The 25,578-nt window shown below is 49.6% G+C and overlaps 1 protein-coding gene and 1 long non-coding RNA gene across 4 annotated transcripts in view; both read right to left on the bottom strand.

Annotated features, from left to right (window-relative positions):
* The window catches only part of LOC307186464, a 99,784-nt gene extending 97,636 nt beyond the window's left edge, over nt 1–2,148 (bottom strand). Inside the window, exon 1 of the long non-coding RNA XR_013828333.1 lies at nt 2,065–2,148. This is a non-coding gene — a long non-coding RNA (uncharacterized lncRNA). The remainder of the gene's footprint in view (nt 1–2,064) is intronic.
* Nucleotides 2,149–4,805: 2,657 nt separating this feature from the next.
* Nucleotides 4,806–25,578, bottom strand: part of MASP1 (MBL associated serine protease 1) — a 273,190-nt gene continuing 252,417 nt past the window's right edge. For 2 of the 3 annotated variants that reach the window (XM_079921545.1, XM_079921546.1), the window contains 3 exons: nt 24,264–24,401; nt 23,397–23,471; nt 16,887–19,878 (listed from right to left, as the gene is read on the bottom strand). In XM_079921545.1, the coding sequence (XP_079777671.1) occupies nt 18,995–19,878; nt 23,397–23,471; nt 24,264–24,401 (1,097 nt within the window). In that variant the 3' untranslated portion in view covers nt 16,887–18,994. Of the gene's footprint in view, nt 5,329–5,790; nt 5,891–7,888; nt 7,957–9,762; nt 9,949–10,814; nt 10,929–14,053; nt 14,192–16,886; nt 19,879–23,396; nt 23,472–24,263; nt 24,402–25,578 lie in introns of those variants that run through there. The other variant, XM_079921548.1, reaches the window with a different exon arrangement.

A 25,578-nucleotide genomic window follows, 5' to 3' on the forward strand; every position in this document is an offset into this window, starting at 1 on the left:
TTTCCCCTGTTATTAACATCCCACGTTAGTACGGTGCATTTGTCACAATTAATAAACCAGTATTGATATATTATTCTTAACTATTCATATTTCCTTCGTTTTTACCTAATGTCCTTTCTCTGTCCCAGGATGTCATCTAAAGATGTCTTCTTAGGCTCTGTATTAGTTTCCATAAAGGGCTGCCATAACAAAGCACCTCCAACTGGGTGGCTTAAAACAACAGAAATGTGTTGGCTCACAGTTGGCAGGGCTATGCTCTCTCTGAAGCCTGTAGGGGATAATCCTTCCTTGTCTGTTCCTAGCTTCTGCTAGAATGCCATTCCTTGGCATTCCTTGGCTTGCCGCTGTGGGATTTCAATCTCAGCCCCCATCGTCACATTGTGTTCTGCCCTCATGTGTCTGTTTCTCTGTGTCTCATCTTCTCTTAAGGACACCAGTCATCACCTACTCCAGTACGACCTTGTTTTAACTAATTACATCTGCAAGGCCCCTATTTCCAAATAAGGTCCTGTTGGGAGGTACTGAGGGTTAGGACCTCAGCATATCTTTTGGGGGATACAGTTCAACCTATTACAGGTTCCTCTTGGCTGAGACAGTTTCTCAGACTTCCTTTGTTTTTGACGATCTCCAAAGTTCTGAGGAGTGTTGGTCAAGTATTGTGTAAAATATCCCACAATTGGGAGTTTTCTGACATGTTTCTCAGGATTAGAGTGGGCTTATGAGATCTGGGGGGGTAGAACACAGAGGTACAGCAACATTTTCATCACAGCATATCAAGGTCACAAACTATCAGTGTGACTCACCTCTGTTGATATTAACTGTGCTCATGTGGCTGAGGCAATGTTTTGTCAGCTTTCTCCTCTATAAAGTGGCTCTCCCCTCACCCCATTTCCATATTGTACTCTTTAGAAAGAGGTCACTATAGGCAGCTCACACTTAAGGGATGGGGAGTAATGTTCTACCTCCTTTACGGCAAAGTATTTACATAAATTATTTTTTATTCTCCTCTATTTTTGTATTCAATTATTTATTCATATAAGTATATATTTACGGGTATTTATTTTATACTTTGAGTTATAATCCAATAATATTTTGCTGCTCAAATTATACCAGCTTTTACCATTGGAGCTCTTCCTGTTGGTTCCTGTGTCACACCCCCCCATCATTGTGTGACTTACTTAATTTCTGGTACCAGATACTTTTGTATCATCTTGTATATTTCCTGCCCTGGTCCTAGAATCAGCCATGTCTTCAAGGAGCCCTTATTTCTTTTATTGCAGAATAGTATTAGAAACAAAAATCTGGACGATACGTGTGCTCATTGCTACTGGGGTGTTGTTGGGTCTAGGTAGAGCCACATTTTTAACCTCACCGTGCTTCAGTTTGCTCAGTTGTAAAATGGGGATAATAATAGTACTTTTGTCATAGGTTATTTTGAGGACTAAATTAGAGAATTGTGTAAGAGCTTAGTGTGGTCTCAATCATATGGTAAATACTCAGAAGTAGTTTAGTGATTATCTCCCATAGACCTTTTTATTTTGAGCTAATTTAGTTTCCAAAGTTCTTTCCTATATGCTAATTCATCTGATTCAACAACCCTCAGACAGGGGTAAGGCAAAGATTTTTCTGCCAGTTTATAGATGGAGAACTTAAGTGGATAAAGAAGTCAACATATGCTTGCATGAGAACCTAAGTCTCTTGATTTCATGCCCCATACTAGACCCAGATTGGCAACCGTCTCTGCTGCATGAGGGGTGATTGTTGCCTACCTTTACTTGAAGGACTTCTTAGTGTTGCTGGTTCTTTGATTCCTGCCACCCGGGAATAAGGTTAACTCGTGGCAGAAGGAAAGTACATACTCCAATTCAGAGCAGGCCGCACATAGACCTGGTACCATATTTTCTGAACCAAACAATTGAACACATGATCCGAAAAAAAATGGTTTTTCTATTCTGGGTGCGGGCGACAATCCAGAAGTACAATTCGGATATTGAAAGACTGGCATCCTGGGATATTTTGATAACTTACAGGAACAATAGAACAAGGTATTTAATCAGAACTGACCTGAAAAGCCTAAGAAGTGCTTTTGTATCGATAATTTGATCTTCCCATCAATCTCCCTCTCTCTCTTCATGGTTCAGGGATCCTAATTGGATACAGAGAAATGTTGATAAACAAAAACACAACTCACCAGAACTATCAGTACATGAAAAACATACAAGCCAAACAGGATGCTTTGACTCAAAACAGATGTTTATTGGAAGTAATGTGTAGTTACAGCTACACATGTAGAGCAACAGCTTCTGTTGCTAATGAAATCGGGCACGATCATTATTGCTGATAACAACATTCATGGCATGGAATCATAGCTTTAGATATGCTAAGTATATTCCGGGAGGTGGATTTTGGTTGTATAGAAGAGACCTTTCTAAGAGCACGTTTTGAGGTTGAAATTGGCTATGTTTGGAGGTAGTGAGTTTCCCATCTTTAGATATGTTCAAGAACGAGGTCATAGAGTTAGACAATATGGTCCTAACAGACACTCCAACCCTCTGCTTCTATGACTCTGTGAGACAGTTGGTTTTCTTGGACCTTAGCATCAGTGCGGGGGCTGGTACATCTGGTAAATGTTTGTAGATCAAGGGTAAGCCCAAGTCCAGCAGCACATCTAGACATCCCTTAGAATCAGGATGAAATTGCAATTGGGGGAATAAACAGGATAACCTGGGTCCAGCCAGAATCTGTACACAAATTCTGAGGCTGCTTCAAGTCTCAGAGTTGTCTGATTTTAAGGAGAAAGTTTCTTTTAGATGTTGGCTCTGGTCCTGGAGTCAGAGCACTGGTCTGCTGGACATGTCCCTTTTTTTTTTTTTTTTTTTTTTTTCAGTATGTGGGCCTCTCACTGTTGTGGCCTCTCCCGTTGCGGAGCACAGGCTCCGGATGTGCAGCCTCAGCGGCCATGGCTCACGGGCTCAGCTGCTCCGCGGCATGTGGGATCTTCCCGGACTGGGGCACGAACCCGTGTCCCCTGCATCAGCAGGCGGAGGACATGTCCTTTTTGTGAGGGAAGAGAGTGTAATCTGAGGAAAGCCTGAGTGGACATGGACTCTTGTTGTCCTTCTACCTGGAAGGCCTCCCTCTGTCTTACCTGTAGAAATGCTCACCCTCTTCAAGGCTCAGCTCCAACACCATCTCCTCTGGAATGTCTTCCTGACGCCCCCTCCTCCAACATCTCCATACTAGAATGGCCTTTCTTTCACCTCTGTGCTATTCTGACACATAGCACTTGGTGGGGTTCATTCTGTTCATGATAGACACTTGTGTATGTGTCAGCTCTTCCTGTAGGAGCTCCTGGAAGGTATGAATCATGTTCCCCTCATCTTGGTGGTCTGCATAGCAGTCAGCATAACCTGGCACGTGGGGGCACCCAGGCAGCGCTGTGAAATTGGAAGGCATGGTGTTTGGAATGCCTTAGGGTAGTTCCAAAACTTTGCATTGCAATTCTTCTCTGGTGTCTGAGTAGAGCTCCAGTTTGCTTGACAAATGTCTGGTGAGATTGAGTATGATTGCCATCTTCCATTTACAGAATAAACAGCAGGGCACAGAGAGGTAGAATGACTTGCTCAGAGAATCAAAAGCAGGCTGTGAGCTTAGGGCTTAGTGTCCATAAGTTCTCATTCCTCAGTATCATCTTCTTTCAGCAAGAGACCCTGAACTACTCCAGCAGCTGCAGTGCAGGTCGAGAAACGAAATCTCCCATGAAGACCAAATTTGATAGAACAGAAGCCAGGGACTTGGGGCTTCTGATCCCTTGAAGGGCTTAAATCTCAGAGCTCTGGAGGGAAGGAGGTCCCTGGAAGCTTCCTGAGAGAGGAGGTGGCTCTTGGAGAGGAGAGGCATCCTGCTTGGGAAGCACTTATGACCCTGCAGGGCTGGGGTGTTCAGGGTGAAGAACAGGGGTGAGGAACCAGGGGAATGGTGGCTTGGGGTCAGCTGTGGACACAGGGAGGGAGAGTGCAGGGGCCTGAGTCTAGCCTCCCAGGGCCTACCTTGTGCAACTCAGGTTCCCAGGAAGAAAAGGAGGCTGGTGCCTAGAACAGAGGCTCTGCTTAGGAATAAGGAAAGGCCCCTTGGCTAGCACTTCGCCAGGGCTATGTCCTTGGGAACTAGGGTGTGGTGCACAGGGGTGGGTGTTGCAGTAGCAGCAGTGTTTGGTCTGCAACAAAGCTCTATTGAACCTAAGGCAATTTTTGCCTTTCGGTTATTTTGGCTTTAACTCATCTCTTCAGGGAGAAATGGCTTCATTGGATCCTAGATTGTCAGAGCTGGGAGGGTCCTTTGGGATGAGGGGAAGGGAGTTGCATAGAGTCACAGGGAGCTGCGGGCAGAGTTGGTTCTAGAACCTGGTGTCTGACTTCCTAATTCACCATTCCCAGTCTCCCCACCCTGTGAGAGTGCCTGCTTCTCTCAGGCACTCTCACAGTTTGGTATCCAGCTCATGGTCATAAGTGCATCACTATGGGACATGCCATAGACTAAGAACATTGTCTCTTACCTTTTTATGGGGAGGGGTGGGGACTGGGAATGGGAAATGCATGGTAGCAAAGAAGCATGGAGCATTCGGGGGCAGGTGAAGGAGACGGTCAAGGTTGAGGGGAGCGGTGCACACTGGTCAGCCCTAAGGCCCAGCCAGGATTTGTAAGAGAATGTAATGTGCCTGGTAGACACACCAGCCTTCTGCTAAGTCATATCTATTGAGCACTTAGTTTATGCCTGCACTGTGCTACACTGTGCTACGTGCTATATGTATATTAACTAAATTTGATCCTCATCAGACTTTTATGAGGTAGGTAAGGTATGCCATTTCCGTAATATGGACAAAGAAACTGAGGCTTAAAGACGTGAAGTCACCTGCCCAGTGTTACAAAGCTAGTAGGTGATACAACCTGGATTCTGACCACCCTGCTACTCTGCTTCTTTAAAGAGAGTGAGAAGGGGGCTGAGATGCCCCCTTTATTGGCCAGTAATAGATGGGCCGAATGAGGTGCGTGTAGGGCAAGGGGCGTCTTGCATCAGATAACCATCCTCTGTTGCTGACTGACCATGGACAGGTGAGGAAGAAGGTGAGGAACCGAATTCAATTCCTCATCCCGGTGACCCTCTGTATCCAGTCCTTGTTGTGGAAGGTGTAGGAATACACTCCGTAACGGTCCTTCTTTCCACAGTCCACACCCCAGGACACCGTGCCCACTAGGTACCACTGGCCTCTCTCTATATCCAAGGTCACCATGGGCCCTCCAGAGTCACCCGCACAGGCATCCTTCCCACCTAGAGGAAGAAGTGAGGCAGGTTAAAGCGTCTCCTTCCCTAGCCCCAAATCCAGAGAAGCCTCCTTCTCTCCACAACTGCCTTGTAGTTCAGAGAATCGGGCACCAGGGGGCGCAGTAGACCATTGGACCCAGACCTGGATTCTGAGCTGTTGTAGGTCAGACCTCCTCAGACCTCAGTGATTTTAGAAAGTGCAAGTTAGGACTCTCTCATTTCACAAGGGAAAAGCTGGGCTGGGAGAAGGGAATTACGGAAGTTCCTTACTTAGCCCCCCTTCTCTCCGATGCAGCTTCTTCAGTGGAATCCTTCCTCTCATGACCGTCCTCCCTCTCCCCCGCCTCGCTCCTGCCTGTCCGCCGCTGCTCAACCTGCCAGCTCCAAGGTCTCCAGTCCTTCCACTGCCAGGCTCAGCTCCCCTCCCTGGCTGGTGGTGCCCTGTTGTACGCCGGCCTCCTGACTTACCTTCCTTCTCCCCAGCACAGATCATGTCTCTGGTCACTTTCTTCTTCAGTGGGGTATAGGCCTCCTGGCAGATGCGGTGGTCAACAACTGGGATTTCGATCTGGAACACAAGGCCACTGTTGGTCCCCACCCCTGGCTGAGGAGCCCTGCTGCTCTGACACCCCTAGAGCTGACTCATCCCCATCCCCTTCCTGGATGAGCCTGGGTCTGCCTTAGACCTGGCCTCAGAAACTACCTATGGTACAGGTGAAGGAACACTGAATGCAGAATCAGGAGATCCATGTTCTGGTACAGTCTTAGTCATGAACTTGCTGTGTGACCTTGCACAGGTCATTTGCCCTTTCTGGGCCTCAGTTTTCTCGTCTGTAAAATGGAGATAGTAATACTTGCCTAGCACATGCATGATCTCAAATATGGCAGTGTATGCAAAACCGATGGGCAGTCTTCTCTTCCTCACTCTTACCATTACTGGTTGTGGGACCTGGGGCACGTAGCCTTCACCACTGTGTTCTCAGATCTCTGAGACTCTGTTTCCTTATCTGAATAATGGGAGTCACAATATTTGACATACTAATCACATAGAGTTGTTGTGCGAAGAGGAGATGAATGAGCAGATATTCTGTAAACTACAAACACTGCCTAAATAGGAGGTGGTGTAGGGTTAGTGAGGCTCGCCTAGCAGCAAGCATTCACTTACGTTCTCCCCCACCACAGTGTGAGCTTCCAGACACTCGGTCTGTATGTTGTCCATTTCTATCTCACATAGCTTGGAACATGGTCAGTACTCAGGAAATGTTATTTTGAATTGAGGTGATATACCGATACATGAAGTAAGGTATTGTGATTGTTATTGCCCTAGATTCAGCTCGGGGGTAAACGTTGGAATGGATGTCTAGAATAAAAAGAGGAAACCTATGAGTTTCATTCAGCCAAACCAAGAACTGAATGGGTCACACTCCCCCCCAAAAGCACAACTCCTGTTGGCCCTTGCTGGGAGGGGCCCAGAGGCATTCAGGTCTCTTTGGGGCCATGGCCTTCCCAGAGAAGTGGCGAGAGGGTGGTCGTGAGCACGTGTCCTCAGCAAACTGTTGAGTGCCTGACTGACCTCTGTCCATCGCTCATGCATCATTTAAGTGTCACTTCCTCTGGGAAGCCCTTCTGTACCCCTAAGACGAGGTCAGAGCCCCTGCTGTACATTCCGGAGCATCTTGTACCTCTTCCTCATTCCATTGATCACACTGATAACTACTTTCTGTCTATCCCACTTGACTGTAAGCCCAAGGAGGCCAGGGGCCAGATCTGTGCTCTTACCTCCCAGCATACCTAGCAGTTAACACAATGTCTGGTACACAGGAGGCACCGAATAAACACTCTAGAGTTAACGACTGAAGGGCTAAATTGTTGTTGCCAATCCAGAATTTTAAAGTACGCTAAAATAATGCATGGTGAAGGGTTTAGAGACTAGCTGTGGCGGTCCTAGAAGCTGCTAATGTCCGAGCCAGGCAGCTCCTGGAGGACCTCTAGTGTTGCCCCTGACTTTGCAGCCTGAGATGCTACACTGCGGTCTAGAGAGGCAAGAGGACTTGTTTAAGATCTCGCAGCAGGTTACTAGGAGCCAGGACTTGGAGCCATGGCTCCTTACTCCTGGTCCAGTGTTCTTTTCTGATATGACAAGAACGTAAACTTCTACATGCGACAGTCAAGTTCATTGCTGCAAGGACTGCAGCTCTCAAGGCCCACTCCTTGGCCCATTCTTGGTTACTCTGTTATGTGAACCTTCATGATGTATACAGATGGGTCACCTTTGGGGGAGTCCAAGACGGCTGTTTTCTGGAAGAATTTCCATAAATTGAGACTTTAATAAGCTACAGAAACATTAAGCAATGTTTAGAGACTAGAGCCCTATGACATGTAGAGCAAACAGATCAAACTAGTTGGGATTCAGTCTCATTTAACTTTGAAGGTGAGTTTGGGCCCCTGGTACCTCTCTCACCCACCCCCTGCCGAAGCCTCTAACCCCCTAAGGGGCACTATGGTGCAGAAAGGTCCAATGTAGGGTAGAGGTGTCACCCTCTGAAGGGTATAAATTGAACTTCACCTCCATCAGGGTCTCCGGGAACCTTTGCAAGAACTGCTTCCCCCAGCCACTGACGATGACCATGGCCCCTGGAGGAGAGAAGACACAGTGAGAGCAGAGAGGCTGTCTGTGGGGTTTTCAGAGCGTGACATCTTGCAGCCCCATCATCCTCTGCCTGTGGAGGAAGGGCTGAGTTTGCCCCCTCAGAGAATGGCAGCATGGTGGGGGAGAAGACTGCTGGGTTGAAGGTTACCCACGACAGAGGTTTAGGCATTTGTTTCTATGAGACGTTAGCTGGTTTATTTGTTTAGTTGCCTGTTCTCTCCCACTCCCAGCTAGCTTGGAACCTAGACTCCATGAGAGCAGTAATCTCATATATCTTATTCAGCGCTGTATCTCCACGCCTACAGCAGTGCTGACACATAGTAGATGCTCAATCAATAACTGAATAAATATAAAGTCCAGCTTAGCCCACAATATGCTACGTTCCCTCCCCTTCTGAGTCTCAGTTTCTCCATCCATAAAATGAAGAGGCTGGAATTGGTATTCTCTAAAACCCCTCCCAGCTCTGATATTCTAGAAGCCTATGAAGTTGGCAGACCTCGAGGCAGTGTGGAAATGGGTTGAGCACTGATAGAACACTTATCTCTTCATTTGTAAAAGAGCCTGGATACTGAAAACAACATTGGGCTTTAAGTTGGAGATCTGAATTCTACCCCCAGATCTACTTCTTACAAGCTGAATCTTGGCTAAGTCACTGTACCTTGCTGAGCCTGTTTTCTCATCTGGAAAACGGGACTACAATACCACCTCATAAGGCTTTTATAAGTAGTACATAAATTAATTAATGTAAATCAGGTGGCACGTGGTAGGCGCATGGCATCTGATGAATCAGAGCCATACCTGTGCCTTTCCTGTTGGCTTACTTCTCCTGAATACTTCTCAGATCCCATTCAGCCATTTAAAAAAATACCTTCTTTGAACTAAACGAGGTTATCTGTGACATGGCTCCACTGAATTTAGAACAGGATGGAACAAAAGCCAACTGCCCTGGGTTGGACTCTCACTCTGTGTTGGATATGTTTGATTATTATTTCACTTAAACATCACAACCACCCATGGGATATTATCCCCAGTGTAGAGGGAAGGGGCTTGAGGTTTGGCAGCTTCCTCAAGGTCACCCAACTAGGAAATGGCAGCATGGGGATTTGAGCCTGTGCTGGTGATGAAGCTATTGTCTCTCAGCTCCAAACATACCCTTCCACACTCTACCTTGTGATGCTGCGAATGGGACTCTGAAATGGCAGATCTGCTTTGTCAGGGGTGTTCCTGAAAATAGGGGGAACCTCCAGGAAGGCTTGCCATTCCTGTTGGCATCACCCTAGCAATGGTTCCTCACCCCAGCACTGGCGGTTGGTCCCAGCTGTTCTCCCTAGCACCATCAGCACAGGGCCTCTTTTGCAGTGTCTGAGTTCCTGCTTCACAGACCCCTGTCAAGCTTCTAGGTTCTATGTCTCCAACTTCTTCTCTTTGTTCCTCCAGCCCCAGGAGTGGTGGTTTCTTCCTGCAAGTGCTATCTCTATTATCTCGGCATCCCCCTTTACTTCTCCAGTCCTCCAATACCCTGTATTAAATTCTCTCTGATATAATAACTGGTCTGGTTTCTGTTTTCCTATCTGGACCCTGACTCATATAGTGCTTGCAGTACTGATCAAGCCTGCCTGTTTACCTTGGAACCAGCTTTGACTCAACTGTTTTAGGGGCGGCAGCTGAGGAATCACACAGACATGGTCAGCTGGCTCAGTTGGCACCAGAGCCCGACCAATGCTGGAGAAGAAGGCTCTATGGAGGTACCAGGTGCTCTGCAGATGTGGAATCACAGGTGGGGGTGGTACCTTCCTGCGGTGGCCCCTGGGGCAGACAGATGGGCATCACGAAGTCATTCAGCACCGGGTTCTTCGACAGCTCCACCAGAGCCACGTCATTCTCAAACGTGTTGGGGTTATACAGGGGATGGAGGAAGATTTGTTTGACGTTGAGAGTCTGTTCATTCTCATCTGACCGGTACCTCCAATGCTTGCCTGGGAAAGAAGAAGGCGTGTGAGGTATGAGGGCAATGCAAGCTTAGAGGATAAGGTCGCACCTTGTTCCCTGTCAGCCCCTGCCCCATTCAGCCCATGTTTCCAGCCTTAACCCTTATACTGCCCTTCATCTACCTTTTTCAAGGCATCCCATCCTACCTGCCCTTCTCCACGTATTCTCATGGCTCTGACCTCTGTCTTTCTTCATGACCTGATCCCATTGCCTTATAATACTCATTCCAGTGCCCATTGCCATATGTCCAAGCCTTCCTTGCCTGGGTCATGTGTTGCCTCCCTCCATGAAATCTCTCAGAGTCTTGAGTTAGATTCTTCAATTAGGAATCTCTTCCCTACGAACTCCCATGTCCTTTATCTGTTCCTCTCCTATAGAACTTACTGCTTCCTACTTTATATTCGAGGTCTGTGTGCTTACATTCTATTCCTTTATTAGACTCTAAGTCCCTGTGGGCAGGAACTTGTGTAGTTATATCCTGGCATAGTGTCAGGACATAAATATGTGCTGAACTAAACTGAATCAGCCGGTGGTCTTGATTTTACAAAGGAGAGGGGAAGCTTGGATCGTTTGTGTATGATCCACTTGAAACCACGGGTTCACAGAAGCCTGAAGCACTTTTGGAAATTATCCAGATGAGGCTCTTTATTGTAAAAACTGAGGCTTCACCTTCAGTGACCTGCTCATGGTCCCACCACCTGAGAATCACAGCCTTGGGCTCAGATGCAGGTCCCTGCCCTCCAGTCCGGACTCATCCTTCATCCCAGGCACCTTCCCTGATGATTGAGTGAGTGGACACACCCCATCCCCAGAACCGCAGCTGGCTGCAGGAATCACCTTGCTCCGCACTCACCCATGATGATTTTGAAGGCAGAGGGGCTGAGCAGGTCCAAGCCATGTAGGGTTGCATCCTCTGAATCCAGCGATTGGTGAAGGCAGTGAGCCGCGGTCACAATCCATTTTGAGCCTGGGAACAGAATTGTACACACACACTGTCCTCACGGCCCCATCCTGCTGCCCACAGCCTCAAGCTGAGGGCTTTCAGACCCCTCCTCTCCATGGCACCCCTCTCCCTTGCATTTCACAGCCTCAAGGCGGAAACGCATATGATCCTGATCTGAAAACGGGGAGTTGAATCTGAGATTTCATCTGCCTTATCCAACCTAGGCCCAAACTGAATGTTTTAAAGATGATTTCAGGTCTCCCTTAAACCCATGGGGTTGGTGAGCTCCGGACAGCCCAAGGTGTGCACGAGAAACTTCGTGCTCACTGGCTGTCCCTCCGGCCTTGCTGCTCAAGCCGTGGTCCCTGGACCAGTAGCCTCAGCCTCCCCTGGGAGCTTCTTGGAAATGCAGACTCTGAGGCCCCACCGTACGTCTACTGAATCAGAACCTGCATTCAGTAGTAAAATCTGAGGGTTTTAATAAGACCTCCAAGTAATTTCTATGCATATTAAAGTCTGGAGAGCACTGTTGTACGTGGTTCTTCTCAACTTCGGGTGCACATTTAGAATCACCTGGGGAATTAAAAACAAGCAAACAAATCCCCAAAAATAGTACCTGGGCCTGAAGCCAGAGCATCTATGTCATGGGAGTGAGGCACAGGTACAAATACACTTTAAAAGTGCCCCCAGATGATTCTACTGCCATCAGGGCAGAGAACCGCTGCTCTGATCCAAACCTCTCATTTTATAGACATGGATTCTGAGGCCTGGAGGAGAGCGAGGATGTCTAGGGCAACTCTGCAGGTTGGTGGCAGGGCCAGGGCCAGACCCTGGGTGTCCTGATGGTCAGCTGAGCACATCTCTTGCATCTTGGCTGTCTTTTTCCCTTGATGGACAGGTCCCTGCCCTTTGCTCAGTATGGGGTCAGGCTTCGGTTCATCCTTAAGGTGGAACAGATGACAAACCCATAAATAGCTGAGGCCAGAGACATGCTGGGTTGAGCCAAGCAGAAAGAAAGGCACCAGGGCTTTGGGATGGGGTATCAGGGTCAAGTACAGAGTCCAGGGCAGAGTCCCTTTCTGGAGCAGGTCCCGGGCTCCACTTGGCCCTCTCAGGAGCAGCTATGTTCCCTGGCTACTGGCTTCTGGATAGAGCTCCGCACAGGCCACCCTCTTTTCCCTGGTGGCATTTTTGATCCCTGTCCACAGCCAGGGGCTGTTGACTAATTTTCCAGGTAGGTAAAGTGGGATGAGGCACCCAGATTAGGGAGCCTGCCTTGGAGCGGGGCTCTGGGCCATTTAGATGAACCTGGGGTACGCAGTGGTGAGTCCAAAGACATGGCTTTGCCTCGCAGCTCTGCAAATACTGAGTCCCTGAGCCAGAAGCCAGGCTTTAGGGTGGGCACTGAGCGGGAGCTTTCTGTCTGTCCCTCAGCTCCTTCCCTGCTTCCTCTGCCCTCTCCTGTCTTTCCCTCTCTCTACAAAACTAGACAACAGAGGAGGAGAGAGATTCTAGATGAGGAGAGCTGTGGGGAGGGCTGAGTAAGTCAGATCTTGTAGCCTGGCTGAGGGTAGAGAAGTGGGAATAAACACACAGTAGACACAAGTGAGTGCTGAACATCATTGAACTTAAACACTCAAGGCTTCAGAAAAATCTAACTCTTAAAACCGTGGGCAGTAATCCATCTATTTACTTACATTCTAAAAAAACCAGAAATGTCTTTGCTCCCTTCTGCTCTCCCTGCCGGCTCCTCCCCTTTCTTTGCTTCTCTTCCGATGCGTTCTTTTCTGGGTCCTCCCTGCTTTTCTATGCCTTTCACAATTCTCTCTCTCTCTCTCTCTCTGTCTCGTCTCATGCCCCACCAGTTTCTCTTCCTCCGGTTGTATTTGTTTCCTTTCATTTTCCCCTTAATTTCTCTTCACTTCCCTCTCCAGTTCTCTCATATGCCCTCTGTCTCTTTCTCTATCTTTGTCCTTGTCCTTCTAAGCCCTCTGTCTCTCTGCCCCTTCTCATTCTTGGTCCTCTCCCCTGCCTGCTCCCCACTGGGCTCCCCTTTAACCTGTGCTCACTCTCTGTGCCCCTTGGGGAGGCTCCATAGGGGAGACCACTCATCTTTGTGTTTGTAGGAATATAAGGATCAAACCCTCTGCTGGGTTACCATTTCACACACCTCGGGGATGTCCAGACTGCAGTCTCACCAGAGCCTGCACCTCCCCTCGGGGATCCCAGTCGGGGAGCTGTCCTCACCTGAGTGTACCCTGGAGAAGGAGGGTGGGTCAGCGCGAGGCGAGACCGGCAGCCCCAGAGCTGCCCAGGCAGAAGTGGACCCATCCATGCCTTCTTCCTCTGTGATAGGGTTAGAGGGACTCTAGATTGCTATTAATTTTTATTATGATGTCAGAGCTGGGATGGACCTTAGGTCATTTGGACTAAACTGGCAGGAAGAGCCATCAGTCATTTCTTCCCTGCCTTTGCTCCCACTGCCAATCACATTCAGTCCATTACAAAATTCTCACAATCTTATTTCTCAATGGCTTTGAATCGGCCTGGTTTCTATTCCTCAGCCCCTGTCTTTTTTCTGAGGCTAATGACTTCCCTCCCCACTATTGCACTATAGCTGCCTCACTGGACTCTTGGCTTCCAGATTCACCCTTCTTTCAATCCATGCTGTCTCAGGAGAAAACTTTCCAGAACATGCTTATAAACCTGGAGCAGCAATCAAGAAAAGATCTAAATTCCCAAGCATGGCATTCAAGGCTTTGTAAATCTCCCTTCTCTGACTCCTCTAGTGTGGGTTTCCTGGTTCCCCCTGGTCCCACGGCGCTGGCACACCCTCACTTTGAGCCGCATGTAAGTGCCTTGTGTTGTAATCCATGTTTAAGGGTCTGACTCCCTCACCCTTCTCAGTGCCAGAGAATGACCAGGGCTCGGGAAGTGTTGTTGGCTGAAGGAGCCAGCTAGAACAGAACACGTGTCTCCTGGCTCCAGCTAAGGTTTCTTTCTGCCACTTTGTACTTCTGGGTCCCGCTACTACTGTGGAAGATTCTCAGTGAAGAAATCTTGTCAGTCTCCAGGAAGAGGGTCAGGTCCCTTTCCTTCTACCCTAACCTCTAATCCTGGGTCCCCCAGCCCTTCCACCTTCAACTTACCTAAAAGGGAGCCCCCGCAGAAGGGCTGCCCATTCAGGTGTGACAGCATGGCAATCCATGGGGTGGTGCCCTTCTGGGCTGGGCGTCCACTGAAGATCCTGGCCATCAGATTCCGGGAGAACTTGGGGATCCCACACACTGCAGCCAAGGGAGGGGGGACAGATCACACTCTGGGCTCCATCTTGCCCTTTGCCAGAGCTACTAGCACATCACCCTCTGTTAGGAACATCTGTTATTTTTGATATCCCAGCATCCATTGCTCCTTTCAGTAACAGCACCCCAATTTTCCTCTGGGGACCACTCTTCCCCCATTTCTTGTCCATATAGCCTGAGTTGCAGTGATCTTACCTCTGGTTCTAGGGGTAGGAATGTGACCCAGACCTGACTAATGAAAGCCTCTTATACTCTGGTCACAGCGATTGCTCAGAGATGGGAATGTAACCCTGGCCAGGCCAATGAAAGCCTGCCTTGGGAATTTTGCTAGGAGGTCCTTCTCTGCTGGGTTGCTAAGCTGCTGGCTAAAAGCCCAGATTTGCCAGAGATCACTTCATGGAAAGTTTGTAGAAAAACTTGCTACTAATGGAAAAACCAAACCAAACCAAAAAACATCCTCCTCTCCATCTGCTCCCTCTGTAAACTTTCTTCTCTTCAGAACGAATTCTGGGCTTCCAAACTTTTGGGGACCTGGCTTTGAGGATTCGCACCCCTCTCCTCTGTCTTGCATCTCTCCTTTGTCTATGCCTCCAAAACATGATCAAGACCTCTCATCCTAAAAATCAAATTTCCATTTTCCCTGATTCTCACTCATTCCACAGTCTCTCCCTCCCCTCTCTTCCATAGTCAAGCTTCTGGAAAGAGGAGATGACACCCAGTATCTGCATCCTTCCCTGTCCTTTGGAGGTGGATTCAAAGGAATAAAGTGCCACGCTCCACACAAACTTGGACATAAAGTGGCCATTTGAATATTTAATAGATCTGTAATCATGGATGGACACAGCACGACTCTGGGCCCATAGCTGGAACTTCAAAGATGATATTTACATGTATAGGAGAACACTATTTCTGAAATTTTATCTCACGTATTCTTCAGCTCTAGGAAATCTCCTCGCCTTGTGGCTGCTGGAGGTTTTTAGGTTTCAAGGAAGCAAAACCTGGAGAACTGAGCATATAAACTAAGAGAAGGGAGGATGTAAGGGCAGTGTGCTATCTCAGGAAAGAGATAAAAACCTAGGAGAAGCCTGAAGAGAGAAAGAGAAGGAGGGAGGGTGTGGGAGGGAGGGGGAAAGAGAGAGAGAGAGAAGAGGGAAAGAAGAAGGAGGAGAAAGAGGTGGTGGAGGAGGAAGAGGAGGAGGATAAAGGACGAGGAGGATAAAGTAAGAGGGAGGAAGGGTTAAGGACTTCAACATGAGCGCGGGCCTGCTCCCTGGATCCTCTCTCAGAGTTGACAGTAGAGACCGGGTCCCAGCACCCGGGAAAGTCCAGCCTGGAAGCGTCCTCTGGACTGTCCTGGGTCATTTGCACTGTTGATCACTTTATCCTTCTTGACACTTTCCCTCCTTGGCTTCTGAAGCTCCTCTCTTCCTGTGTTTCTGATTCCTCTTCCTTGTCTCTTTCTTGGGGTTTCTCTTCTTCTCTCCATGCCGTCAATGCTCGTCTTTCCCTTTTTGAGTCCTCAGCCCCCTTTTCTTTTCTCTTCCAGTAGATAATGCCATCTCCTCCCATGCCATCACACTATTTAGACCCTGATGAATTTCAGATCAGTGTCTCTAATCTGCCCTTTCCTCTGAACTGATCCTGAAGTCTCCAGCTGGATTGCACATAAACTCCTCAAGCACAGAAAACCCAAGTCCTGGTCTCCACCCTTCACCACCCATCTGTCTCCCCTTTGTTATTCCAGATGTCTGTCAATGTCTGCACGGACTGCATCCTCGTTGCCTCCCTCTTCTTCAACACCCGTATTTAATCAGCCACTAAACTGGTAAAAAAAGTCACCAGAAGAAGCAGACAGTAATGTCACAATGTGCTCTCCATGCAACCTCGTGACACCTGTGTCTCAATATGTCACAACATAAAGTCCAAATATCTAGAGGAAAGTAAAACTCTGAAATGTAATAGAATACAAGACATGATAATCTTCGAAATCAGCTACATATAAAGTATAAGGCATAATGTAAGATTCTTTTAGCTCTCAATAGTGTAAAAAGCATGACAGTTTCATTATGATACAAACCCCAAACAAAGGCAAACCAGGAGTACCTTGTATGGGGAGCTCTCACTAACAGATTAGCTTGTGTTACTCCACATCTCTGTGTCTGCACTATTCACACGATGCCTCTACACCAAGCCCTGCCCAATACACTACTTAGATGTTTTCAAACTCCCTCACGCCCACATCTGCAGTGTCACACCCTAGGTCCGGGGGTTTTTCACCACCTCTCTCCAGAATGGTTGTTGTAATTTCCCAACCGCTCTCTCTAGCTTGGTCCTTCCCCGACCCCTCCACTTTTCACAGCATGTTGCTCACGCTCTAACCTGCTGACTCAGAATTTCCCATGGGTGAGACCCAGGAATCTGCATTCCTAACAAGCACTCCAGGTGATTCTGATATACCCCAAACTAGAGAATCACTGGTTACAGGACAGAGCACATAGAATAACATAGAATGACCTTCAAGACTCTGTCCACCTTCCCCTCATCCCCTCTGCCTCCACTCTACTCAGGGCACACTTTCCTGCTTCATCTTTGTCCCCTCTTCCCTTGTCTCCCATCTCCCAGTGCGTTCTTTGTAACCTCTCTGCAAATGTATCCAGATCCTCTTCAGCTGTATGAACCTCCCCCTCCTTAAGTTCCCATAATACTGCAATCTCCACTCCTCTAATGACGTTAATTCCCTTTGCCTTTGTGAGACCTAGGTGCACACGGTCTTGCCTTGCGTGCTCATTTGAGCTCTTTGAACTCAAGGAATTAAACGGCAGGCACTTCCGTGATGGAATGGGCAGCCTTCGAGAGGACACATGTCCATAACCGACTCCATTCCTCAACACCCTTTCTTGGATGATGTCCAGGTGACAAAAATTGTACTGTTTCTGCAATGGGAGAGATTTTGGCTTCATGAGGGGCCAGGTTTTCTTCAAAAAGTCAAAACAGGGATTCCCTGGTGGCGCAGTGGTTGAGAGTCTGCCTGCTGATGCAGGGGACATGGGTTCATGCCCCGGTTCGGGAAGATCCCACGTGCTGCGGAGCAGCTGGGCCCGTGAGCCATGGCCACTGAGCCTGCGCGTCCGGAGCCTGTGCTCCGCAGCGGGAGAGGCCACAACAGTGAGAGGCCCGCGTACGGCAAAAAAAAAAAAAAAAAAAAAAGTCAGAACAAACGAACATCAACAATAACCAAACCCCAAAACAAAGGCTGTTGGTTATCCACAGAGGGTTTATTTCCACTTTAGTCTCCTGATGGGAGAAACGGAGTGCAGAGGAAACTTACAGAGGAGTGAAGCTTGTGATATAAAATAAACAAAATATAGTATCCTCTACATGCACTGTTCATACACATAGGAGTGTGCTTCCAGGACCCGACTGGAAAAGCGGATGCTTCCCAACTGCTCTCTTGGAATCCCTCTCAGGGCTTCTTCTTTCTCTGATGGAGAGTCCCCAGGAGAGCGAGCCTGGGAGAAGGAAGATGATCAGCCCTGTGAGGGCCAGGGAGAGGCTGCTGGCATTGGAAGCACCGAACGCCGAAGCTGGAAGGACCCTGAGGGGGATCTGATGCCTTCCTTTTACAGATGGGGAAACTGAGGCCCAGTCGGGGGCAGAGCTGGGGCTGGAACCCAGGACTCTGGGCTCTCCTTCTCTTCTCACTGTCTTTCACGGGCAAATCCCTGCTTCTCTGGAAGCTGGAGGACTGGATCCCTCTCAACACCCACGCTGGGTGTGTTCTCTGTAGAGCTCAGACCACAGACACGCGGGGCGGTCTGGTGGGACTGGGTCACTCCTATGCCCTGAGCCCTCCTTCTTCTGTTTCCCTGTCCAAAGGCACAGCGGAGCATGGCGTGAGCCTTCTCTCTCTCCAAACAATCCAGTTGAGTCTCCACACCTGAGGCTGAGGCTGTTCAGATGACGCATTTCAAGGCTGGAAGGTTGCTTCGTGCTCGTCTGGAGTGCCGGGTGTGGACACCCGTGTGGTCAGCTGGTATTCGGGAGTGACGTGTGGGTCCAAATGATGTGCTCTGAGTGGTTGGTGGGAATTTAACGGGCTTGGGGAGCCTCCCGCTGCTCTTCTCCTCCCCCCAGCCACCACAGAGCTTCCCAACTTTCTCTTTGTCCTTTGAAATTCCTTTAACGGGGAACAGAAGGGATAAGGCTTGGACTGCAAGAGGTTTTGGGAGAGAAAACCCAGGGACAAAAGTACTACAAGGCATTACACTCGGAGAGAGGGGCCTCAGGCTGTCATCCCTGTCTCCCCAAACCTGAGGAGTTTTCGGCCAGAATGTACCCAGAGGGCAAAGCTGGGAGAACACACGGACTTAGCTCACGGCAAGGAAACATTTTCTAACAGTCAGGTCCAAGCTCAGTTACCCCAAGAGTGAGAGCAGGGCCACTGGGTTTGACAAATGACTAGCAGTGAATGAGGCCCCTGGGGTGAGTACTCGGGAGAGGAGTGGGGGGTACTGGCCCCAGTCTAGCTCCCTCACTGTACTGCGGGGAGGAGGCCTGGAGAGGGGAGGGGACTCGCCCAGGGCCAGCGACCCAGGCCTCCTGTGTAGGGCCTTTTCCCTGTACCACACTGCTGCCTCTCTGGGTCCCAGGGGCTGTCTTGGGAGGGTGGGAGCAGCGTGGTCCATCCCATTGGTCACGTGAGTAACATGGAGTGTGCCGTCCTTGGGAGTGTGTGGTGCAGCCTCGCTCGGGCTGGCCAGGGCAGGTGCCCCGAGGACGTAACGCAGCTCACCGCTCCACCTGGAGCTCCCCCAGGCCCTGCGGGGAGCCTATCTGCTCCCACACCCAGTCCACGTAGTTGGAGACCTTGGTGTAGACCCCATACACCTGCTTGCTGCCACATTCTTCAGGGCCCCCCCAGGACACCAGGCCTTGGGCCACCCAGCGCTGGCTCGAGTCGTCGAGGATGACAAAGGCACCGCCGCTGTCCCCCAGGCACGTGTCCTTGCCACCCTCGTAGTAGCCGGCACAGAACATGTTCTCTGTGACGCTGTAGTTGCCTGACCGGGACTCGTAGCTAGTCTTGCACTCGGCGTGCGGCACCACGGGTAACTTGACGTACTGCAGGACGTCTGACAAGGTCCGCGTGCCACTGCTGATGATCTCATCCACCGTCACGTTAGGATTGGAGATGCCCCAACCAGCTACCAGCCCCAGCATGTGGGGCGCTGGGCCTTCGGGCTCGGGTCGCGGCAGGCAGACGGGCATGATATGAGGCCCCAGGGGCACGGGCTCCCGCAGCTGCACCAGAGCGATGTCGTGGTTGTAGTTCTGGATGTCGAAGTCTGGGTGGAGCACCACTCGGGCGGCCGAGCTGTTGACAGCCCCCGATTTGTCCCGCACGTCATGCAGGCCCAGGTAGACGGTGACGTGCTCCTTGGAGACCGGTGTCACCGTGTTGTCTCTGCGCTGGGAGCGCAGCACGTGGGCTGCCGTGAGGATCCAGGACTCAGAGAGCAGGGCCCCGCTCCCAAACCACTTGTCATTGGGCACCCTTGAGGTGTCCTCCACCACGATCAGGGCCTGCCACGGGAAGAGGCCGGGCTCAGCATTCCGGCCCCCGATGATCCGCTTGACCAGGTTTGGCAGGGAGCGCGAGGGCTGGCCACACGCTGCAAGGAGAAGGAGGGAGCGGGGACAAGGGACAGAGACACGTCAGGTCAGCCAGGTGGAGGACCTCTGAAAGAAATGCACGTCTCACCCACTGTAGATTATGCCACACGGACCCTACTCTGCATCACAGAGCCATGCTAGCCTGGGAAAGCTGTGAGTGCGCTCATCTTTGGCCTAAGTCTTTCTAGTCTGGCCCGTCTGTAGTTGGACCCTTCTGTAGCCAGGGCTGTCTATGGACCAGACCTTTTTATATGTGGGCCTTCACCATCCTGAACCATTCCAGCCAAGATCACTTGTGGCCTGGATCATCTTTAGCCAGGACTATCTCTAGCAGTGGTCACTTTGCCCCTTTCTTCCCTAGAAAGGCATCTCAGAACCCAGATGTGGTCCATGCCGTAGGTACTTAGAAAACTTCTGAAAACCACAGATCAATGGCTTTGAGAGATGGAAGGAAATTAAAATACTGTCTAGCAAGTCATAGCAAACACTGGACTGGGAACTGAGACACCTGGGGCCTTGAACTGGCTTTTCTCTCCTCTGTCCTGTGTGACTCTGGGTTAGGATATTTCCTTCTCTGGATTTCAATTTTTGATCTGCTAAATGAGGCAGTTGGTCAAGACGATCTCCAAGGATCCTTTAAATTCCAAATTCCTTTGATTTTTATTTCATCTGCCCTGGTCACCCCCACTTTATAGGTGAGTAGAACTCTCCAGAGGTTAAATGACTAGCCCAAGGTCACATTGCTATTAAGTTGAGTAGCAGGGGCTTAACTAGATTCTAAGATGAATGTCTTGTCCTTGTGTCCCACGGCACCTCATTACGTATAAAGAACCTTTTCTTCTCTGGACTAAAGGACACATGATGTGAAGGGATGCCCAGGGCATCCAAGGTTAGGGGAAGGTGGCATAATCTACAAGCAATGATGCATAGGCTCTGCTCTACCCATCATTGCACCTGGGAACCCCGTAGTACCTTCAGGGAAAGAAGAAAGGTCTGATCAAACTTCGTTCTACCGAGTTGTACCCCGAGCATGCACATGCACCACCAGCCTCCTGTAGCCAAACGCCTTTGGCCCGTGAGCAGAGGGTCTTCAGAACCAGCCCCCCGCTGCCTAAGAACAAGCTCCCAGGGGCCCCTCCAAGCAGGATGCTTGGGTCTGGGGGCTAAGCCTGGTGTGAGCGTGGACCTCCTCTGGGTTGCGAATTGCCGGGCTACACCCCTTGGCCCGCAATACTTTCAGCAGTCCTTTAAAGACCAAGGAGCATCTGAGTTTTCTTGGCAACTCTGAGAGGTCAGGCTTCCAGCAACCTAATGCTTTTCAGATGCTCTTCTTCTGGACGCCAAATGCTTCTTACGTGATCCCGAGGCACCCTGCTGTGCACCCCAGGCCAGACGTGAGGTGGTTTTCGCTAATTGTCTGTGGCAGGCCTTTCGGAGCTGAAGGCCAGACTCCCGATTATAAGCGGCAGCCTACCAAGTGGCTTCTCCAGGCAGGTCTGCGACTGGCCCTGCAGAACAGCGCACTGAGCGCTCATAGGCCCTCATCTGGTGAGGGACGCTTCTGTGGCTCAGTCCACGGTCACAGCAAAGCCGGCACTGAATGGGGCCTTTTTCCCACGAAGGTGCCAGTGGCATACTCCAGGTCACAGAGTGCCTGCGCGGGGGAAGCTTGGAGAACAGCTCACTTACAGATGGAAAACTTGAGGTTCAAAGAAGGCAAGCGACACACTCCAAGTTATTGGTGGCAGAGCCAGAAATGGAGCCTGTTTCTTTGGACACTGGCTTCATTTTTTCCCACTAAAGTCTGTTTTTCTTCTTGATAAGCTCTTGTCCTTTCAAGAGGTTGAATGACGCAGCAAGCCTTTGAGAGTGCTCATTGAAATGGGGCCATTCTTTTAGGCTGCTACCGTTCTCCATCCAGTCTTTCCTGAGGCAAAGGATTCACCTTGAAATACTAGAGCTGCAGCTGTGCTGAAGTCAGATTTGGGCTCCAGAAGACTGGAGGTACTGAGGCAGGGCCCTAAAAACAGAAATGTGATATTCGAGAATTCTGGGTTCATGAGGATGGCAGAGTCAAGAATGGCTCAGCATTGCTGGTGTTGACATCAAAAGTCTTGGGTCCATCTTCCAGTTCTGCCTCTAACTTTCTGTAGGTAACCCTGGATGAATCATTACACCTCCCTGATCCTTAGTTTTCTCATGTGTCAAATAAGGGGCAAATAATATTTTCTTAACAGTTTCCTTGGAAAGGTGGGATATTATGATGCCAGATGAAATGGCTTTCTCCATTCTGGCTTGCCTTTGGGTTCAATCTTGGTGTTTTAGTGGGGGAGAATTTAGAAATTTCTGGCCTGGTTCAATGATACACGATGTTCTGCTCGATACCAGGTGTTAAAAGAATTGCATGACTCATTGCAAGATGCTTTGTATGAATCTAGAGGACGATGACCATTAAGAGTCATAGAATGTCAGGGATCACCTGGTACTTCTCCTTCACTTCTGAGGTACGAAATCCTAGCCCCAGAGACGTGAGGTTACCTACCAAAGCTTGCAATTAGGAAAAGACAACAGTGGGACCAAGACCCGGGCCCATGACTCCCAGCTCAGTGCCTCCTCCCCTTCTAGACACTGCAACATGGCTGCCTGGGATGGAAGCCACCTGCAGTGCCGTCTTTGGTCCACCTAGTATTTTAGCAAAATGGGGGTTTGGCCTCCAGTTTGCCACAGCTCCACCATTCCCATCTTCTCTGAGGCTTCTCCAGCCGTGGCCCTTGGGTGTGCTCCTGGCTAAGCCTAACTGAGATGATGGGGGTCAGCAGAGTGTGGATGGGTTGGCCTTTCCCCTGTTTCAGCTCCTCACGAATTCTTTGTGTTCTTTCTTAGACTTAAAGCCCTCTTAAGTGAAGTCTTCCTAACCAGTCCCCATCCCTTTACTCCCAGACAACTACATGCAGGAATTTCCTCCTTCTCTGGGAACTCGTAGCAGCTGTGATGGCCAGGGCCGTTTCCTATTACCAGAACGTTCTTTGTTCATTTTAAAGTGGGGTCAGTAGACAGGCTTGGGGGAGGTAGCAGTCACTAAGACTTGAACGCATTGCTCTTTGGAAGAGCTTGTTGCTCTGTCCTATGGTCATTTGGTATTTGTCTGATTTCCACCTCCTCTGAAACACAGTGAGTGCTTGAGGTCGAGGTGTCTACTTTCTCACTTTTCCTGGTGCACAGCCAGGGCAAACACCAACTCTGTGGGATGAAAAACCTGGTGGGAAGGGTGCAGAACTGCAGAGAGAAGAGGCAAGAAGGCTCCTGGTGTGACAGAACAGGTTGAACATAGAGGCTGGCTGGTTTGAGAAGATGTGAGGCTAGGCTTTTCTGACCTTTGCCCTTCTGACGTTATCTCTTAAAAATCAGTCGAAGCATCGTGACCTCCCCACCCCTTACTCCATCAGCAGGCAGAGCACCTGCGGCCCGAGGGCCTGGCATGGGAGACCCTGAGGCAGAGAACTTGAGGGGGAGGTACCTGGCAGGCAGGTGGGCTGGCTTCTCCCCAGGACTTCATTCATCCAGACTCCTTGGGCAGAACATGTATATACATCTGGGAGAGGGAGAAAAGGTTGAAGAAGAAGGAGAACATAGGTGATTTATAGCACATGGAAAATAGATCTGCATTTTTAACTCCTCTGTTGTGGATCATTGCAAGCCTTCCAAAGTCTTTCTGATGCCGTTCTCTCTGAACCAGTCCCATCTGCAACTTGAAACGTCTTTCTAAACTGGGAATCGTTTCATCTCTGCTCAAAATCACAATAGCTCCCCACTGGCCTCAAAAATAAACAGGATGCTCTTCAGTATGGTGTCCAAGGCTCTGAGCAATCTGACTCCTGCCTGTTGGGGCCCCGCCCAGCCCCTGGGAGGCACCTCTCATCATTAGTCACACAGCTCTCTGTGACGCACTTCCTCTGCCCCCCCTTCTCCACTTAACAAACCCTTTCATAAACCACGCTTGTGCCCACCATCTCATGAGACTTACGCTGGCTCTGTGAGCGCTATCACTATTCCCTTTCTGGAAGGAGGACTTGGAGGCTTTGAGAAATTAGGAGAATTTTCTTAGTGCTAGTCTGTGGTGGAAGCAGAACTGACTGGCCTTCACATCTCCTTGAGGGTTCCTTCTCTGCCAGAGGCTGTATGTCTGTGTGGGTACAGGGATGTCATGCAGCTTAACTCGGGGTGCAGGCCTGAGGCAGGGAGAGGTGAGGCATGTCTCCAAGGGTTTCTCTTCCCAATTCCTCCCAAACCGTGGCCAACAGACTGGCTGTTTCAGCCCCCAGCCTAACCCTGAGACCCAGAGCATGTGAGGACGGAGTGCGCTGGTTTAGCGTGGAAGGCTCACCTGTGATACTGTGCAGCATCTTGTAGTAGGGCTGCTGGCAGGAGTATCTGATCTCAGATTTGTATGTGGTAAGGTTGTTTCTGGTGGAAAATGTGACCAGTCCGTTTTCCAGCTCTGCTGGGGCTCCACAGTCCACAACTGAGAGAGAAGAGAGTGAGACCCCTCAATTACCCCTTCCTCTTCTTCCTGGGGCCATCTGGTGCGTGTCTCATACGATGTGCAGTTTGTACACTGCACACAACTCCAGAGAGCAACGTTATAGTCTATGCACATGGTGGCCCTGCATTTGGGGTGTCTCCCATCTATGACTGCTGTGTGGTCAACTCACCTGGCCTGGTGTCAATTCCAGGGCAGGGGCAGGTCTGCTGAGACTCAAGGAGATCCCAGTCTTCTCCCCACCAGGGCCCTTTCCTTGACTTCCAGTTCTATTGTGCAATCCTCTTCTGTCCAAGCATGAAGCCCATGTCTCAGTGAGAAAATTCTGGCTCACATGAACCAAAGAACCTTCAGTTCTTCCAGACCCAACCACATGCTGAGTAAGAGCAATTATTGTGCTCACTTTGGAGCTTGGCATAAAAAAGTACAAACAAAAAGAAACCCAGCTCCTGCATGAGTACACAGCCGCACCCTGCTGGCTCTCTGCAGGCACAGAAGGCAGAAGGGGGGTCAGGAGGGACCAACTTTTAGTCTTCACCTACTCATTTTCCCTGGTTGTTGGTGGCTGGACGTTGGGGCTGGCTGTAGGGCAAGACCAAAGATGCCTGCTCCTCAGAGGTGATCTTAGGAGAGCTTGCCAGTCCAGCACGAGTGTGCCAGGAGCCAGGTCAGGGGCTGAGGACCCAATTTGTCAATGTCTCTTCAGGGGCCTTTGTTAGAAGATGGTGCTCATGTCTAAGGAAATCCTAATCTTAGTTCAAACAGCCTCTGCCAGCATTGAAGAATCCCAGAGGACTCAGAACTTCGCAGGTGGAAAGGAACCTGAAGTCAGGCAACCTAGAACATCATCTTTACTTACAGATGAGCCCAGGGGGGAGACTTGACTGGTCTAAGGTCACATAGTGAATTACAGTCAGAGAACCAGACCTGACCTTAAACTCAGTGTTTTTTTTAAGTAAACCAGACTCACAGTTCTTAGGACCTGTTTTCTAGTGAAAACGGCCTGTAATCAATATTAGCTGGGTAATGGTGGACATTAGCTATCCATCTTCTGATAATTTCAGAGGATCATATTCTAAAGCCAGAGTTTCCCTCCTCCTGAATTTCACCTGGTCACCTCGGGAAACAGAGACAGGGGCAATTTAGGCCTGAGACGCTA

This window comes from Stenella coeruleoalba (assembly GCF_951394435.1).
Source record: "Stenella coeruleoalba genome assembly, chromosome: 5".
Lineage (NCBI taxonomy): Eukaryota > Metazoa > Chordata > Mammalia > Artiodactyla > Delphinidae > Stenella > Stenella coeruleoalba.